Genomic DNA, 16,919 nt, shown 5'->3' with positions numbered 1-16,919 from the left:
CGAGCCGCCTCACGGCTCCCTGCCCCCTTCCCGCAACCCGCTGATACCAACGGTGCGCGCGCACCAGCCAATCGGAGGCCGCGGGCTCGCTTCTCCCTCGCCTCCCATTGGCCCGCGGGGACGCGGGGGCGGGGCAGGCGCGCGCCCGCTCGCCCGCCCGCCCGCCCGCCCGCCGCAGTCCCGCAGTGCCGCCGCCGCGCCGGGGCTCGCGCGCGCCGCAACCGCCGCAGCGGCCGCGCGGCTCCTCCCGGTGCGGGGCGGCTCCTCCCGGTGCGGGGCGGCTCCTCCCGGTGCGGGGCGGCGCGGGAGCCGTGGGGCCGGGCCGGGCGCAGCGCGGAGGTGACTCTGCTCGCCCGCAGCGGGGATGCTGCTGCTGCTGCGGCCGCCGCCGCCGCCGCTAGTACGGGAACTGCAGGCGGGAGAGCGGGTGGCCGCGGCGCCCGGCGGCATGTGAGCAGCGGCGGGAGCGTTCCCCGAGCCCCGCGGCAGCGCTAAGGGGGCCCCTCCCTCCGGCGGCGGTTCTGCCCGCCCGGAGGCGCAGCGCGGAGGCGGGCGGGCACCGCCGCTCCAGCCGCCCGCGAGGAGACAGCAGGACCGGCCACAAAGCGCCTCCGCCCGCCCTCCTCCGCACGCCGCGGCGCTGCCCCTGCCAGCCCTGCTCCCGGGGCGGGAGGGCGGGAGCTCCCCTCGCCCCCTCGTCACCTTCTCGCCGCCCGATCCATGGGAGGAGCGGGCCGCCTCCCCCTAGGAAGCGCCGCCGCGGCTCGCCGGGACTGAGTGGAGCGGCCGGCGGCCGGCGCGGCGGGAGGATGCCACTGCTGCGGAAGGCGCTGCGCGTCTCCAACCGCTCCATGCTCGCCTTCATCTTCTTCTTCTCCTTTTCCTCATCCTGCCTCTACTTCATTTATGTGGCCCCCGGGATCGGTGAGTCCGGAGCCGCCCCCTTGGGAAGCGGGGGTGAGGGCGGTGGTGGGGGGCGCGCCCGCCTCCCCCGGGCTGTCACCGCGGCGGGGAGGGCACGGGCGGCGCCGGGCTCGGCTGTCGGAACGCGATCCCGCCCGCCCGGGAAGGGTCGGGGCGGCCGGCGGGGGCGGCGGTAACGTGCGCGGATCCCGCATCTTTGTTCTGCTTGCTTTCAAACGCTCTAGAAGGTTCATCTGCCATCGCGAGGTAGGTGGATGCTGCCCTTGCTTCTCCGGCTGGCAAAGTGAGGCACTAAAGCGGCTCAGCGTTTCGTCGTGTTACAGTGGTATGAATTGGGAAAGAGCTGCAAAACTGCTGGGGTCACTTAAATGTATTAATCTTTCAGATTGTTAGTAACTGCATTAATAATAAAGCCCGTGTGAACAAAAATGAAAAACCAGCTTGAATATTTGTTTTTACTTCTATTACTGGGATCTCTGTCCACAGGTTTTACAGTTTGGTAACTCTTCCACTTCTGAAGAAACTGCTTCAGAGGGAGACAAACCGTTGATTTAGAAGAAGCTTCATAAAATAACTGTGCAAGTTTGTTTCTAAAGCAAACAAAAAAAATGTGCTGGTTTCCTTAGTTCACTCTTCTGCTGCTCCTGGGAGACCATCAGGCTTTTTCTCAGAGGATGATCCTTTTAGAACTGGTTAGCATTACCCCAGAGCTAAGATCAGTGGTATCCTGTATGGTGCTCTGTGGGATTTCCTTGTCTTGGGTGTCCCTTGATTAGGGAGTGTTTTCCTTTTTTTTCCCCAGGGAACATTGCCGCATTTTTCTGCACATCACCTTGCTTATCGGGTGTTACCTAAATACTTGCAAAATCATCTCTCTCTTCATCCTTAGTGCTTAAAACTTCTCTCTGCAGTCATTACTACAAAACGTCCACACTGATGTGACCACTGAATCTTCAGGAATTGTTTCCTGTTGATTGTGTCTTTACGCTGTTTTGATCCCTCTTGTTCATTATCTTCTATTTAACTTGTAAACACTTTCTAGGTGCAGTTGTTGCTGCTATACTTGAATAGTTCCATATAGTTCACCTATCATTCTGTGGTTTTCCTTTACTTATGTACTTCCTACAATATTGACAAATCTGCCAATTATTCCTCTAGTTCAAATAAATACAAAAAAATATTAGGAAATATATAATATTTATAGGGTTAGAATTCTGAACTTTCTTGTCTGTCAGTGTTTCCCTGCTGGAAGGGATCTGATGTAGTCTTCCAAGTGAGAATGATGCTGATGTCCACTTAGACATCTTAGGTCTTTGAGATGCTGGTGCAGGACACATATATAAAGTAGACTTTAATTGCAAGTAATTGATACATGATTTAAGTAGCAGAGTGCATTTTCTACATCTTTATAAGTGAAACTTCTAACATCTTACATAATGTATGCAGCCGTAGTTTTACTTTGTTACTTAAATGTTTCTTGCCAATGGGTACTTTCTTGAGAAGAACTTTGTCTCACTGCTTATGCAGTACCTTGGTCAGAATCAGAGCCTTTAGTGACGAGACTTTTAATTTCTGATTTCATCTTTGTGCTCAGCTATTGGGAATTACATATCTGTTCAGTTTCCTTTGTACCAGGAATGAAGTGACATCAACAGTATGTACCAAAAGTGTTCTTGGGGTAGATTAGATCTGATCAACCTGAGGTAAAAAAGAATCATACCAAAGTAGTCAGACACAAATACTGTAGTTGGCCCTTTCGAGATGTGGTTTAACAATGCAAACATCTTGGGTAGTTACATGAGTTTGTGAGGTTACTGCTCTTTCCAGCTGCTGATCAATGCTGTGCTGCCCTAACTGATCCAGTGGTGTTGTGAACTCATCCAGCTTAGGTGAAAACCAGGCAATAATGAACTTATTCCTTTTCTGTGGTACTTTTTAGGTCCATCTTGAAGTGCTTCTGTGCTGTGCTGGTTTGAAGGATCCTGGGGAAGAGAATATAGAAAATGGTGAAGGGCAGTAGGAAAGTTTTACATCTCAGCCTATCAGCCTGCAGATGTAATGCTGATTTGCCAGGAATTTGCTCCTTAAAATGTTACTGTGTGGAATGGAGAGAAAGAAGGTCAGATTTTATCTAAAAACCAACAAGCTTCTGGGCAGTATAGTGAAAATGTTAGTTGTAAGAACAGAAGATTCTCAAAGAATTTAGGAATCCCCAAGTTTACAGGCAGATGATTCATCTAATAATCTTATGCTGTGTGCTCATGCCGGGTTCTGATAGAATAGAATATTTCACTGTACTTGCACCTTTTTACTGTGTGTAATGAAATAGGTGCATCCAAGTCAAGGCTGATTGTGTGTGATTGTGGAGAGGAGGAAGGCTGAAGGTTGGTTGTTGAAGCTCAGCCACCTTACCTGTTAGCAGCTTTTAATGAAATATATTCTGCATCTAAGTCATAAATGGTCGGGATCTGTTGTAATTTATGTGTACAGATGTGTTTTACTGAAGATATTTTAGTTCACCAGAACATTTTCTTCCTCAACATGCTACAAGGCACAGTGTCAGAGAGGAAGAAAATACTAATTGTGTTGTAGGGAACTGGAGCTGCTCTGTGGCTGGCTTCTCTTGTGGGAGTGTGGCTGGCTTTCTCTTTGTGAAAAGAGAGGGAGAAGTTGGACTCCCAAATGTTTTATGGAGCAGCAGTGTACTGGAAGGTGGGAGAGGAAAAATACATGAGTGGTGCAGCAGAATGGTTTTGTGAGATGTCAAAGTCAATTGAAATTTTGAATTCTTATGGGCTAATGGAGTGGGAATCCCCCTAAGAAAGCAATTAATGGCTTATCAAAGGGAAAAGACCTCTGCACATGTAAGCCCTTAGCACTGGAAGAATTCTCAAAGAGATCACTATCACATTCCCTCTGTCCTTCAAACTGTTTAGAAAATAAGAGTTACTGCATTTTTTTTTTTTGATGAAACTGCAAATTTTGTAACAAATGGAGTTTAGGTCAACTTGAAGTATTGACAATTTGTTTAGAGGAAAGAAATTGTAATTACTTATATTAAGGTATTTAATTATTTGTCTAATTTTTAAAGTTTTCATTTGCACTATAATTGCAGATATTGTAATAATATCACTGTTCTGTTTGTTTTTTGGAGAGACCTCTTAGAATGTTAGTTCTTTGGGAAACAGAAGATTTATTATTCCATGTACTTCGGAATACAAGGGGAGGAAAACCACATTTTCATGTTTTCAGAAATGGTTCTGTGTTTTGAAGAAATCTAGTACTGCAATTAATATAAAAATATATCGTTTAAATTGCTGAGAAGAATTCATACACTATGTTGGGATTGTTCATGTGCCTGCTTTTCCCTTTTTTGTAAGCACAGATGATTGGATGAGGTAGAGGTGATTACAAGCCTACCTCAGCCCCCTGGTAGTCTTTTGATAGTCAGAGGATCTGAAACACAAGACCAGATTGATTTCTAACTATTAATTAGAGAAGACAACTAGTTTTCTAATTTAAATTTTTCCTGTTTAATTCAGTGGATGTTTCAGAGGAAAACCTTAATGGACAGGATGGCAAGTTAAGGTCAAAAACATTTAAAATGTTTAAAATTAAAAAATTTCATTTAAATGTTAAATGACACTTCTGTGAGATAGTCTCAAGTATTCAATGAAAGCAGATAAGAGGTGCTGCTTTTCCAGAATGACCACTTTTGTGACGGCAGTTCATTTTGTGCTCCTCTGGTAAAAGCAGAAACTGAAATTTCTGATCTTGAATTAATAGCCTGTGATTCTGCAACTTCATTGAAAGTTGCAAATATTAATGTATTAGTTAAAGGCTGAAGAAGCTAGCTGAGAGCAGGAATATTTGGCACCAACATGAGGATTTCTTCAGTGTTATAGATAAAAGTAGTAATAAAAGGGCCTCAAATAATCTATGTCTGGTCCTGATAGCTATCCAGAACCCATATGTACGTTTGAGTTTACATCGTGGAAAGGATCCAAAGATTAGAAGAATAAGACAAATTAACAAGGCAATGGTGACCAAGGGAGAGCATTTGCTGGTCTAATTTCACTGCCAAACCAATCTGAGTATTGCAAGAGACAATTTTTTTTCTATTTTTCCTGTTTTTTCCATTTGCTCTCAGCGTTATAATTGAAATTACATTGGACAAATCTCAGAAAATGATCTCTTATTCATCCCTGGGTTATTCCTTTCTGTCTTGTTGAAGCAGAGAACCTTTGCCAGATTGAGAGGAAGAATATCTTAGAGCTCTCCATATTGTAGTCGATTGCAGTCTAGCTTTTCAGCCAGAGAGTGCTTGCGTACTGCAAAAGGCTCTCCAGGGAAGAGGTCACAGCATCAGGCCTGACAGAGTTCAAGAAGTGTTTGGACAATGTTCTCAGGCACATGGTGACGTTCTTGGATGGTCCTGTGCAGGGTCAGTAGTTGCGCTTCATGATCCTGATGGGTCCTTTCCAACTCAGTTTATACTGTGATTCTAGCTTGTCTACCTTGGACATAATGACCTATGCAGTTCAAGAGAGAACTGGTTATGAAACAGTGCGGTGATCAAAGAAGATGCAGTCTGCTTTGACATCAGTAACTAAGAATCCTGAAGGGTGAAATGAGTTTGAAGAGGAAAAAACAGCTAATGTTTTCTCTCTTATGGTCTTATGGCTTCTTTTATTAAAATCTTGCTACTTTTTTTGTCAGTCCTAACCAAAAGGCAGCTGTGCAGCCTGCATGAAACTTGGAATCATCTCTATTAGTTTTAGCTCACAATTTTATATAAATCCATTTCCTGTTCTGCTACTAGTCTGGTTTTCCTAATAGGAGGAATGATATCACTCCTTTTTGAACTTGTGCAGAAATGGAGAAGAGTGCCGAAAATGCTATCAGCAAGATAAATGCTTATCATGGCTTTCAGGTGCTGAGCCCATAAATATGGGTACAGCCTTTGTGCTGGTATTCTTTGTTCCTGGCATCTGTGGCAGTTGTGGCATTTCTAAAGACTTGCTGTTTGATTACAGAATAATTTAGATTGGCAGGGGCACCTGGAAGTCACCTGATCCAACCTCCTGCTGAAAGCAGATCCTACTGGATCAAATTGCTCAGGGTCGTGTCCACTTGAGTTTTTGAATAAATCCAGGGATGAAGATTTTGCTGTCTCTCTGGGAAACCTGTTTCAGTGTCAGACAACTGTGAAGAAATTGTAATATGTAATCGTAATATCCCACCTTATGTTCATTGCCTTGTGTCTTTTGACTGACTACTTTCAAGGGTTCAATTTAGTCTTCTCTTTTACAAGAATACTGTATCGCTGAAGACAGCAAAAAAAAAAAAAAAAAGCACCCTCCTCTTAGCCATTTTTATTTCAGACTGAAAAAACAACAAACTCATTTTATTTTAGTTTCTGCTTGCACATAATATGCTCAATTTTGGAAGGTTTCCTCTGGGCTTGTGCTGGTATTAATGTTTGGTTCTTACTGGGATGCCCAAACTGGACATGGTACCCCGAAGACGATTTTACGAGCTGTTGAAGAGACAACTGTTGCTCGTATGGATGTGCTGGTTATACTGTTGCCAGTACAGGGCAGGATACTGTTGATTGTGCTTGCCACAGTGATAGGTGGCTGGTAATACCTTGTCTGATGGTTTTGTAATAGAGCCTGTGTATAGGTTTACTGCAGCTCAAGGGCTGCAGTGAAATAGGACTAATACAACTTGCTCATTTCTCATGCTGTGTGGAAGTATCTGATAAAAGGCTGATGAGTTTTGCAGAGTGTGGTAGATGTTCATGTTTGTATTTTTCTTTCCCTGTTATTGCCTTCTTTTATTTCTTTCTAGGGAATTATTCCCATGGGTGTCTTACAAGTTTCTTGAGTAAATGAAACTTGTCTGTCCCATTGTTTCATAATTTCTGCAGGGAAATGCCTGTACTACAGAACTGGTTGTTGTTTGGGAGCTATTTTCAGCTATATTCCGTTATTAAAGTTCACCTGTTATTAAAGGCTTCATTTGGAGCAGGAGTACTTTCATTAACTGCAGAGGTCTTCTTCTTGCTTGCATTGCAGTTTTTCATGTCAGTTCCACAAATTATCATCAAATCCTTTACCTGTGAAATTGTAGTTTACCTTCTGACTAATAGGGACTTTTTTCTCTTGTGCAAAGGGGAAATGGAGGTTTAAACACTCTGCTTGATCTCTGATTTCCAGTGATCAAATGTTCCTCAGCATTCTGACTAAGCACTTGAGCTCCTTGAACCCACTGAACTTGGGCAGTATCATGGGCACATTTTCTGCCTTGGTCTGGGAGGTGCAAAGACTTTTCCATTATGCTGGCCAAGCACAGTCATTCCTAGCACTTGATGCTGAATAAATTATTGTAGTCCTGTCACTCATGACTGTCTTTCACTTTTACCAACAGATTAACTTTGACTAAACATGCATATTTATTTCTGAATCAGTTGTTCTGCATTTTTATCTGATAGTTTTCCTAAAGCCCTTAGGTATTACTATTTATTAGTCAGGGAACTTGCCTGCATAAGATTTCAATCAGTATTCATTTTGTGATGTTGTTCTTAATCAGAAAACGGAAAAAGCCCAGGTACTTATGGTGTGCAGCTAACTTCACAAGGACAAAGTAATTATGAGACCTCATGTGAAATGAGTTTTCACTTAAGCCAGCCAGTTACTTGAATTCATTCTTCTCATGGGTTGAGAAGGAGAGATTGTATACCCTGGGGACATTTATCTGAACTGTGATGCCTTACTGACAGGGCCAAAGCTTTAACCATTTCCACATCTGTCTGTGGTGGAAGATAGCTTATCTACTGGCTTTTGATTAATAAGACTGTTTCTACAAGTGACTATTTTTACTTGCTTTTATATGGCTCTTTCTCTTAGGTAATCTTTTGTATTCAAATTATGCAATCGTATTATGGGGAGCAGCATGAAATAATTATGCTTTGTGTGGGATTCAGTGCTAGATTCTTATGATCGCAGTGCAGAGATTGGTTTCAGGACTTTCAAATACAAAAGATGCTTTTTTGCAAGGTATTGCCAATGGTCTTCACTTTCTTGGGTTTGTGCTTGTCCTTCTTTGCCTTCAGTTCATTGTGCATTTACTGAATTATTCTACAGGTTACTGTATAATCAACTAATAGCCTGAGAGGATAGAATAGCATCAAATATGTTAGACATTTTATTGAACATTGTATCCTTTATAATGCTTAAAACTACTGCTAGAGAAAGAAATTTTGATTCAATTTTTTCTCTGTAAATTGAGATCCCCTTATTTGCTGTCTCCCAATAAAGAGTGAACTGATATTTATCCAGTTCCTCAGACTTGCAGTCAGAGGACTCATCCATTTGACATATTCATTGTTGCAGGGAGTATACAGAGGTTGTCTGAAGTATTAAAAAAAACGATTTGGAGCTTCTCTGTTGCAGCTGATACAGATTTGTCCATCTGCACCATTTGAATGATCACTGTTAGCTGCCAGAAACACTGGTAGCTTTTGTTATTTTCAACAGATTGAGGTGATTTATGTCTTTCTAAGATATTTTTCTTATAAGGAGGTATACAGACTCAAACACAGTCTCACTATCCCTGTGAAATTAGATTGGATTTATTATTATTTTACAAATAGTGCAAAACTGCTATTGAATATTGAAAAACAAATCAAGTAAAGAATGTATTTCAAGGCATAAAGTTTTTTTTCTTTTTTTTTGTGCTGTTGTATCTGTTTTAAAAATAACTTCTGATTAACAACAAATGTGTAAAAATAAATACAGTGCTAAGGAAGTCGGACACTTGCAATAGTATTTATTGACGTTTGTTGTAGATTTCCGTTTTTGAATAGGAACCAGTTTACAGCAGTCTTACCTCACTTGGGGTATTGTCCTTCACAGCTAAATTGTTTAATGAATCAGTTTCACAGACTAAAGTCATTATCCTGCAGAAAATATTCTAGCTCCTAGAATTGTAACTGTGATATTTCAGAAACAATCTCAGCAATCTATTTACTGTTTATTTAGATTAATGATAACATTTAATCTTTAACACTTCTGTGTTAATTTGCCATGCATGAAGCCTGCCAATAATGTATTTCTAACTCTAGAATTGCTGAGAACAATATCACATAACCTTGAGATAAGAAGAGATCCATGTGGGACTTGTTCTAGAAATGCCCCCATGAGATGATTTCCCATTTACAATTACTAGTGGAGACCTTTCTGTTAACCTATTTGAATCCATACCAATTTTTATGTAATATGTTGAATGTGCTTTTCGGAAGTCCCATGAAAACTGGTGTTGACTAGCAGATGAGTAACTTCAGGGTCAATGGTCATTTGTCAAGACCTATTCTCTGTAAAGCTGTGTTTACTGCATGGGGATCTTGCAGAATCCATGGATTCTCTATGAAATATTTCCTATCTGAGTTTTTCAGTAATTTTTTTTCCCAGAAAGATCAGTGTATAATGTTGCTATAACTGCTCTGATGATAGATCATCTTCTTTTGTCTTTTTTGTAAAGGTCTAGGCATGTTAACTTCTTGCTAAGAAGTTCATGTTAACTTCATGTTAACTTCTTTGCTTTGAAAATATTCTTGACATAATGCTTTTTTCCATGTTGTTTGGTTTGTTTGGCCTTGGTTTTCTGGTTTTGTTTGGGCAGAATAAAAGCTGCATTTGAAAATCAAATTTGTGGCCTCCAAGTTTGTTCATTTTTGTTTGGAATTTAAAAATAATTTTTGGTAATAATTAATACTTTTCTATGTTTTTAAAGTCATTGCATTTCTGACTTCCTAGTCTTGTTCAGAATGTCAGTCATTGACCCAGTTTCAAACTCACTTGTCCTGTTGTATATTTTACTACATCAATTGCTTCTAAGTGCATGGCATATTTTTTTGGCTTTGCTTTGGTGTACGAGTACAGCATGATAACTTACTAAGTTTCTATATAAAAATGAGTCTTGTGCTTTTCCTGTGAAATTGTGGGATGATAAACTAATGCAGTATTGTGAGAAATGCTTTGATTTTTGGTGTACTGCTTGGAAGGAGCTTGGTTCCCTAATGGAGAGTGATCTGTGAATGGTATAATTTTCTTTAAAAAAAGGGGTAAATAGTCTTCAAGTGAATAGTTAAATAACAAAAAGCTATCTGATATAAAACATTGAGCCATTTTTACAGATTTTTTTATACTTTTAGAATTAATGCATTGCCCCCCCAAGAGTCTAGCACACAAAACTATTAATAACTAGTGAGCTATAAAAATTCTAGACAAAAAATGATTCATCTGATACTTTTAATATGTCCTCTGAAATACAGGATGATCCCTTCAATGCCCTAATGTGTTATCAGAATGAGTTTTAAATAATGCCCTAAAACCAGGACTTTTGATTACTGACATGTGGCTGTGTGTTCATGATTGCTGATGCAGATCTGAATCAATTGATAGGAAAACTTCATCTGAATTAGTTATGAGCTCTGAGCTTACACTTGCAGTTGCTTGAGATGGAACACTGAGTATAGTATTGGTTCCAAGGTGTACTATGTGTGTGTTGTTTTATATTCCTCACTGCACTTTCCAGCTGATTAACCTGTAAACTGTGTGACAGCCTGGATTCTATGTTTCTTGAGCCAGAAATTCTCTTTCTTACTTATTATGAACCATGTACAGTGAAATAAGAAGAATATGAATAAAATTGCTTCTAGGTGGTTACATTGTTAGATGTTTTCTTTGGTTATGTGTGAAATTTTGCCTTCCTGTTTTGTGCTTTGCCTGGCACTGTGACAGCAATGTACAAATGCAGAAAGATAAAAGTAGACGAAAAATCACAGATTAGTTGAGGTTGGAAGGGATCTCTGGAGATTATCTAGTTCAAACTCCCTATTGAAGAAGTACCACCTGGAACCAGTTGCTCAGGCCCTTCCAGAAGGCTTTAGAATATTTCTGAGGATATTCTCCACAACCACTGTGAGCAACTTGTGCCAATGCTCCATCCCCCTCACAGTATAGAAGAGTTTCCTGGTGTTCAGGTGGAACATCCTATGTTTCAGTTTGTGCCCACTGCCTCTGGTTCTGTCCCTGAGCACCACTGAGAAGTGGCTGGCTCTGTCCCTTTTTGCACCTTCCCTTCATAGACATTGTGAACATATACACCTGCCCTTTGTACACATTAATGTGACCCCCTGAGCTTTCTGTTTTGGGCTCAATCCCTGCTCTCTCAGCTGTTCCTGATAGAAGCGATGCTTCAGTCCCTTTGTCTTCTTCATGGCCTAGTGTTGGATGGTCTCCAGGACGTCCATGTTCTTCTCTATTCCACTGTGGCGCTCCGAGCTGGACACTAGACTAGGTGTGGCTTGAACAGTGCTGAGTGAAGGCTGTGAAGGATCACCTTGACCTGCTGGCAGCATTCTTCCTAATGCATCCCAGGATGCTGTTGGCCTTCTTTGCAGCACATTGCTGGCTCATGTTCCACTTGATGTCCACCAGGACCTCCAAAGCCTCTTCTGTCAAGCTGCTTTCCAGTTGGATGCCCCTAAGCATATTTTAGTGTCTGGGGTTGTTCCTCCCCAGATGCAGAAATCTGCACTGTTCCTTGTGGATTGCATGAAGTTTGTGTCAGCACATTTCTCCAGCCTGCTGAGGTACGTCTGGATGGCAGCATGGCCCTTTGGCATATCAGCTACTTACCCCATTTTTGTGTCAATAAACTTTCTGAGGTTTTGTTCTGCCTGTCATCCAGATAATTAATGAAGGTGTTAGACAGGAATGAATCTGGTATTGACCCCTGGGCAACATCACTGGTCACTGACCTCACCCTTTGGGCTTGGTCAATCAGCTTTTGATCCAGCTCACCATTTGCTTAGCCAGCCTGTACATCAACAGTTTGTCAATGAGAGTCTTATGGGATACAGTGTGGAAGGTCTTACTGAAGTCCTGGTAGACAATGCCTCCTGCTCTTTCCTTATCTATCTTTCATCAGAGAAAGTTACCTGGTTGGTTGACTGTTTCTGATGATTTTCTTGTCATTTATGTACCTGAAGAATGGTTTCCAAGATCAGCTGCTCCATCACCTTCCCTGGGATCAAGCTGAGGCTGATCAGCCTGTACTTCTCTGGGTCTTCCTTCTTGAAGATAGAAGTGACATTCGCTTTCCTCTAGTCCCAGGACAGGACTTCTTCCACTCATCATGATCAATCAAGATGGTCAGGAGTGGCTGTGCAATGACATTTGCCATCTCCCTGAGCACTTGGTACATCCCATAAGGGCCCACGGACTTAACCTAAGTCCTGTTTGCTTAAGTCTTCCACCAAGGACAAGAGTACAACTTCCTTGCTCCAGACTGGTCTCAGGAAGTTGGACTTTCTGAAAACTGGTCTTGTTAATAAAAACTGAGAAAAGGTGACATTCAGTATTGCAAACTTATCCATGTGTCTTTCTCATTGAGCAGTGGGTTCACATTATCCTGAGTGTTCTTCTTATCACCTTTGCACTTATGGAAATGCTTCTTGTTGTCTTTGACATCCCCGGCCAGACTCAGTTCCATTTGGGTTTTATCTTTCCTAACTGCATCCCTGGATCCTCAAGTATTTTTTCTGTATCCCTCCTGCATTCCCTGTAATGGCTTCCTTCCAGTGTATTATTTTTGTGTTTGGTTTTTGTCATGGGAGGCCCTTGTTCATCCATGCAGGCCTCCTGGCATTTTACCTGTTTTAATAGTTGTCAACATGGATCTCTCGTAAGCTTGAAGGATATTATCCCTGAATATTACCCAGCATTCTTGCCCTATATTCACTTGAGGGCTTTATCCCATGGACTCCACACACAGATATTTGAAGAGGCCAAAGTCTGCTCTCTTGAAGTCCAGGATTGTGAGCTTTCTTTTCCTTCTTCCTGCCCCATGGATCCTGAACTCCACCACCTCATGATCTCTGCAGCCAAGGCTGCTTTTGATCTTCATATCCCCAGTGAACTCTTCCTCCTTTGGAGTTCACTTCCCCTCACTGACTCTGGCACTTCTGGCAGGAAGGTGCCATCAGGGCACACCAGGAACCCTCTGGAGTTTTATCTGGCTGCCTTCTGCTGTCCGTCATCCCCCACCCCACTGGAAGAAAAGCTGTGTTTCTCTGTTGCTGTTTTGGCCTGTGTGGGTTGAATATGTTGCTGCTGTTGCTGCTGGTTGATGTGACATGTGAACTGCACTCTTTGTCACAAGTCTTTGCCAACAAACCTGTGCCAGTAGATGAGATTTATTTTTAGGACTAAATTAATATCTTTGATTCTTGCCTGATGTTTTAACTTCTGACATAATTAATTGGCTGCTCAAGCATCTGCTGCTACCTAAGCAGCTGCTGAATGATAGTGGAATAAACTGAGATCTGAACTCCTTGTAGCTGTGATTGTGCTGGAGAGTCAGGTAGTGGGAAAAAGACTGCCCAGAAAGGATAAAGTTTCATTCCTAATTAATTCCTGATATAATTGTGTAGAGTTGGATAGTGAGTTGACAAGCTGCTCAGCAACAAAGAGGAGGTAGACTACAAGAATTACTTGATAAAAACATAGATCCTCCTGGCAGCAAGAGCAGCTCTTGCGTACTTAAACCAAGGTGGCAGCAGGCTTTTTACCTGGTTGGGTTTTTTCAATTATGTCTTTTCATGATGTCTATTTTTGAGGCAAATGCCTTTTCTAACTTTCACAAAGGTCTTGTGTGTTTGTTCAAATTTTCTCCTCTGTGTTAGAAGGGGTAAGTACTTCACTAAAGGGAGGATGTATGTGCTTTTGCAGAAAATCTTGTTTTTCCAAGGCTTATGTCTACATTATCTGGACTGCAATAACATTTCCCACAAAAAGTGAGAATATTTACGTGGCCTCTTGCTTTTGTTGTGGACTTGTTTGAAAATTCTTACTTTCAGTTCTTTACTATATCAGGTTCCTAAGACTTTTGCCCTTCTTATTGTTTCCTCCATCTCACTTCAGGGGAGTGAGCAAGCAACTTGGTGGGGACTTAGCTGTTAGCCACATCAACCTACCGCACCTGGTTTATGTGAATTATCCTTCTACAAACCTGCTGAAAGCTCTATAAACCTTCTGCAGAGCTAAAAATTCAAGTGACTTTAGCTTTTGGTATCACACTAAAAAGAAGAATAAAGCACAGAGTCTTCCAGGGATTAGCTCTGAAATCAGTATTTACTAATGGATTTATATTAAAAAAACCACTTTATTTTAGTGTTGGAGTTTATTTAGTGTTGGAGTAGGAAGATATTGAAGAGAAGAGCTGTACCTATAGGAGAAAAAAACTTATTTGGGGAAAAAGGTGATACCAATTTAAAATATCTTAAAGTTTGAAGAAAGAAATTTTTTGTTAGTTAAGAATTTTTTGTCCTGTTTGAAAGGCAAATATACACATGGTTTTACTTTCAGGAAAACCTTGAATTTTGAAATTGTTTGTTTGAAGGTAAATAATTGCTCTTGGAGGAACAGATCAAATTGCCTTTATTTTGATTCCAAAAGGAGGAGGTTTCTTGAGTAGGTAACTTCATACATGAATTCATGAATTGTACAGATTCCTTGAAATGCTTAGTAGAGACACCCTAAAAATCCCAGTATCTGAATGGAAAACTACAAATGGAATGAAACAATTGGAACCACAGTGTGTTACTTTAGGTGAATTGGGTTAAAATTTTGAGAAGTTTTTGTGTGATTTTTGTGTAAGGAAATCTGAATGTTATCTGTTGTCTTGAATCCTGGTAAGAATCTTTCTTCTGGGGTTTCCTACCTGTTGTCAGGCCAAGGTTGTAGCTTTTTTGTTTTGTTTTGCTTCTGTTTGGTGGCCAGAAGGTGTTGAGGCAACTTCAGGATTGTAGCAGCTGAGTAACTTCTACACTCATGTAAACTCTTGTTAACACATGCAGTTAGTCATGCTGGCCAAGGGTTTGAGAATTACATGCCATGCACAGCACCTGGCATGTTCAGAGCCTCTCTTTTAGCTGTCAGTATTCCTTGTTTTAATAAGGAGTTCTTTGAAAGCCAGGACAACCCCCCCATTCATTAATTTAAAAATTAAGACATTATTGTAGGACATTGAAATACTATTCCTTGAAAGATTAAGCTGTATTTTTAATCTCTGTGGCTGTTGGTAGTATTGTTTGCTAATGTGATGGAATCAACACTGTGTTTTCCTCTGGAAATGCCCCCAGTCCCTTATACACAGCTCTCTGTAGCTCTGGACTCTCTGCATTGGGCTAGAAGTTATTGGTTGATCTGGAGTTACTTGTGTCGTGCCACTGGTGCTGGGTCATCTGATGGAGTTCTTGAGATAATTTTCTAACTTTTCCTTAATCTCTTTACTTATTTTTCATCCCTGGTATGTTTAGTTCTTTTCCCCAAAGATGCAGAGCATTTTTTTGTTGTTAGGGTGGTTACTGGTTATAGGAAGCCAAATATTCCCCAGACAACTGGGTGCTTAATGTAGGTGAAGTGACAGATGATCCCCTGACCCTCTTTGCTACCTTCTGTAATGGAAATTTGTCCTTCCCTTTGCAAGATTTTTTTAGCTCTTCAAGTCCCTGGTAGACATTTGCTCACTCAGATATAAATACAGCTTCAATTCTAGCTTACTAACTTCTGTTGAATACAAAGAAATGTCTTGAGATTGTATTTGGGGCTTTGGGTGCAAGACTGAGACAGAGAAATATTTCATGCTGTTGTTGTTAGTGAGTCACTTAATTACTCAGAATGTTGATTTACTCACTCTTGATGCCTATAATAAATATTTCATGTATAATTATAAAACATTAATACTTTGAGATTGGCAGAGATTTGTAACAGTTGTATAACAAAGCAGCTGTTTGGAGTGAATGAATAAACAGTACATTCTGACTGGAAGTTGTGTTAACTAGTGAGTAAAAGGGGACCATTGTATGGGTCTAAAAGACTTTCTAGACTTTTTTTTTTGTTCTGTATATCAATGATATTTTTGTAGATCTATATATGAGACATGTATCTACATATGAAAGTGTTTTATTGGTGAATTAAATTTTCTTGTCATTCTCAGTTGCTTTTTGTTAGTTAAAGAGAAATGAAAGTGTCATATAAAATGTGTATTGATAGTCTGTAGTTTTTGGGTTTGAATAGAGCCATGGTTGTGAATCCATTTTATTCTTTTCTATTGTTGCTGTTAGGTTGCACTGTGTGGACCTTCATCTCAAAAAAATTATTGTCCACTGACCATGGATTCAGACACAGTAAAAAATGTTGAGCACATTGCAGATATATGTTAGAATAATTTAGAAATGCACTACTTTAATACAAATTCAAAATTTCTTTTTTGTTTTATCAGCAAACACATATCTCTTTATGGTGCAAGCTCGTGGTATAATGTTGAGAGAAAATGTAAAAACAATAGGACACATGATAAGATTGTACACTAACAAAAATACTACACTGAATGGCACAGGTAAGAATATTTTTTATTTAATTTTTAAAAGACCTTTTTTAATTAAAAAAAAAAGCCAATCATTAATGACATAGCTTGATTATGAAAACTTAGACCCAAATCCTACTTCTCTGAAATTGGAGTCAAGGTCAAATAGTTACTATTTATCAGTTCACTTCAGTAGGAAATATTTCTATTAGCTGTAACAAAGAGACTTGTATTTAATTATTATTCCTCTAGAGCAATAAAATGCTTTTTAAATCATGTGCTAAGAATTTGTTAACTAAAAATTAATGCTCTCACCTGCATGATGATAAGTTGCAGTTTCAGTTAGTAACATAGGTTTTTACAAAAATCAATTCTTCTTTTTAAGATTATCCTGAAGGAAACAATTCTAGTGACTTTGTTGCTCAAACAACGATGTATCTTCCAGAGAACTTCACCTACTCTCCTTACCAGCCTTGTCCAGAGAAGCTGCCTTACATGAGTAAGTTTTAAACTGACCTTAATGTTTATGTACTAAATTAAATTGTATTTTAAACAAA

General features: G+C 40.7%; 1 protein-coding gene across 1 annotated transcript in view; it reads left to right on the top strand.

Annotated features, from left to right (window-relative positions):
• Nucleotides 1-215: 215 nt before the first annotated feature.
• B4GALT6 (beta-1,4-galactosyltransferase 6) overlaps nt 216-16,919 on the top strand; it is a 30,423-nt gene continuing 13,719 nt past the window's right edge. Inside the window, exons 1-3 of the mRNA XM_038127924.1 lie at nt 216-924; nt 16,279-16,395; nt 16,748-16,861. Coding sequence (XP_037983852.1) covers nt 810-924; nt 16,279-16,395; nt 16,748-16,861 — 346 coding nt within the window. The 5' untranslated portion in view covers nt 216-809. The remainder of the gene's footprint in view (nt 925-16,278; nt 16,396-16,747; nt 16,862-16,919) is intronic.

The sequence above is a fragment of the Motacilla alba genome, chromosome 2 (genome assembly GCF_015832195.1).
Source record: "Motacilla alba alba isolate MOTALB_02 chromosome 2, Motacilla_alba_V1.0_pri, whole genome shotgun sequence".
In the NCBI taxonomy this organism is placed as follows: Eukaryota; Metazoa; Chordata; class Aves; order Passeriformes; family Motacillidae; genus Motacilla; species Motacilla alba.
This window is presented reverse-complemented; position numbering and strand designations above follow the sequence as displayed.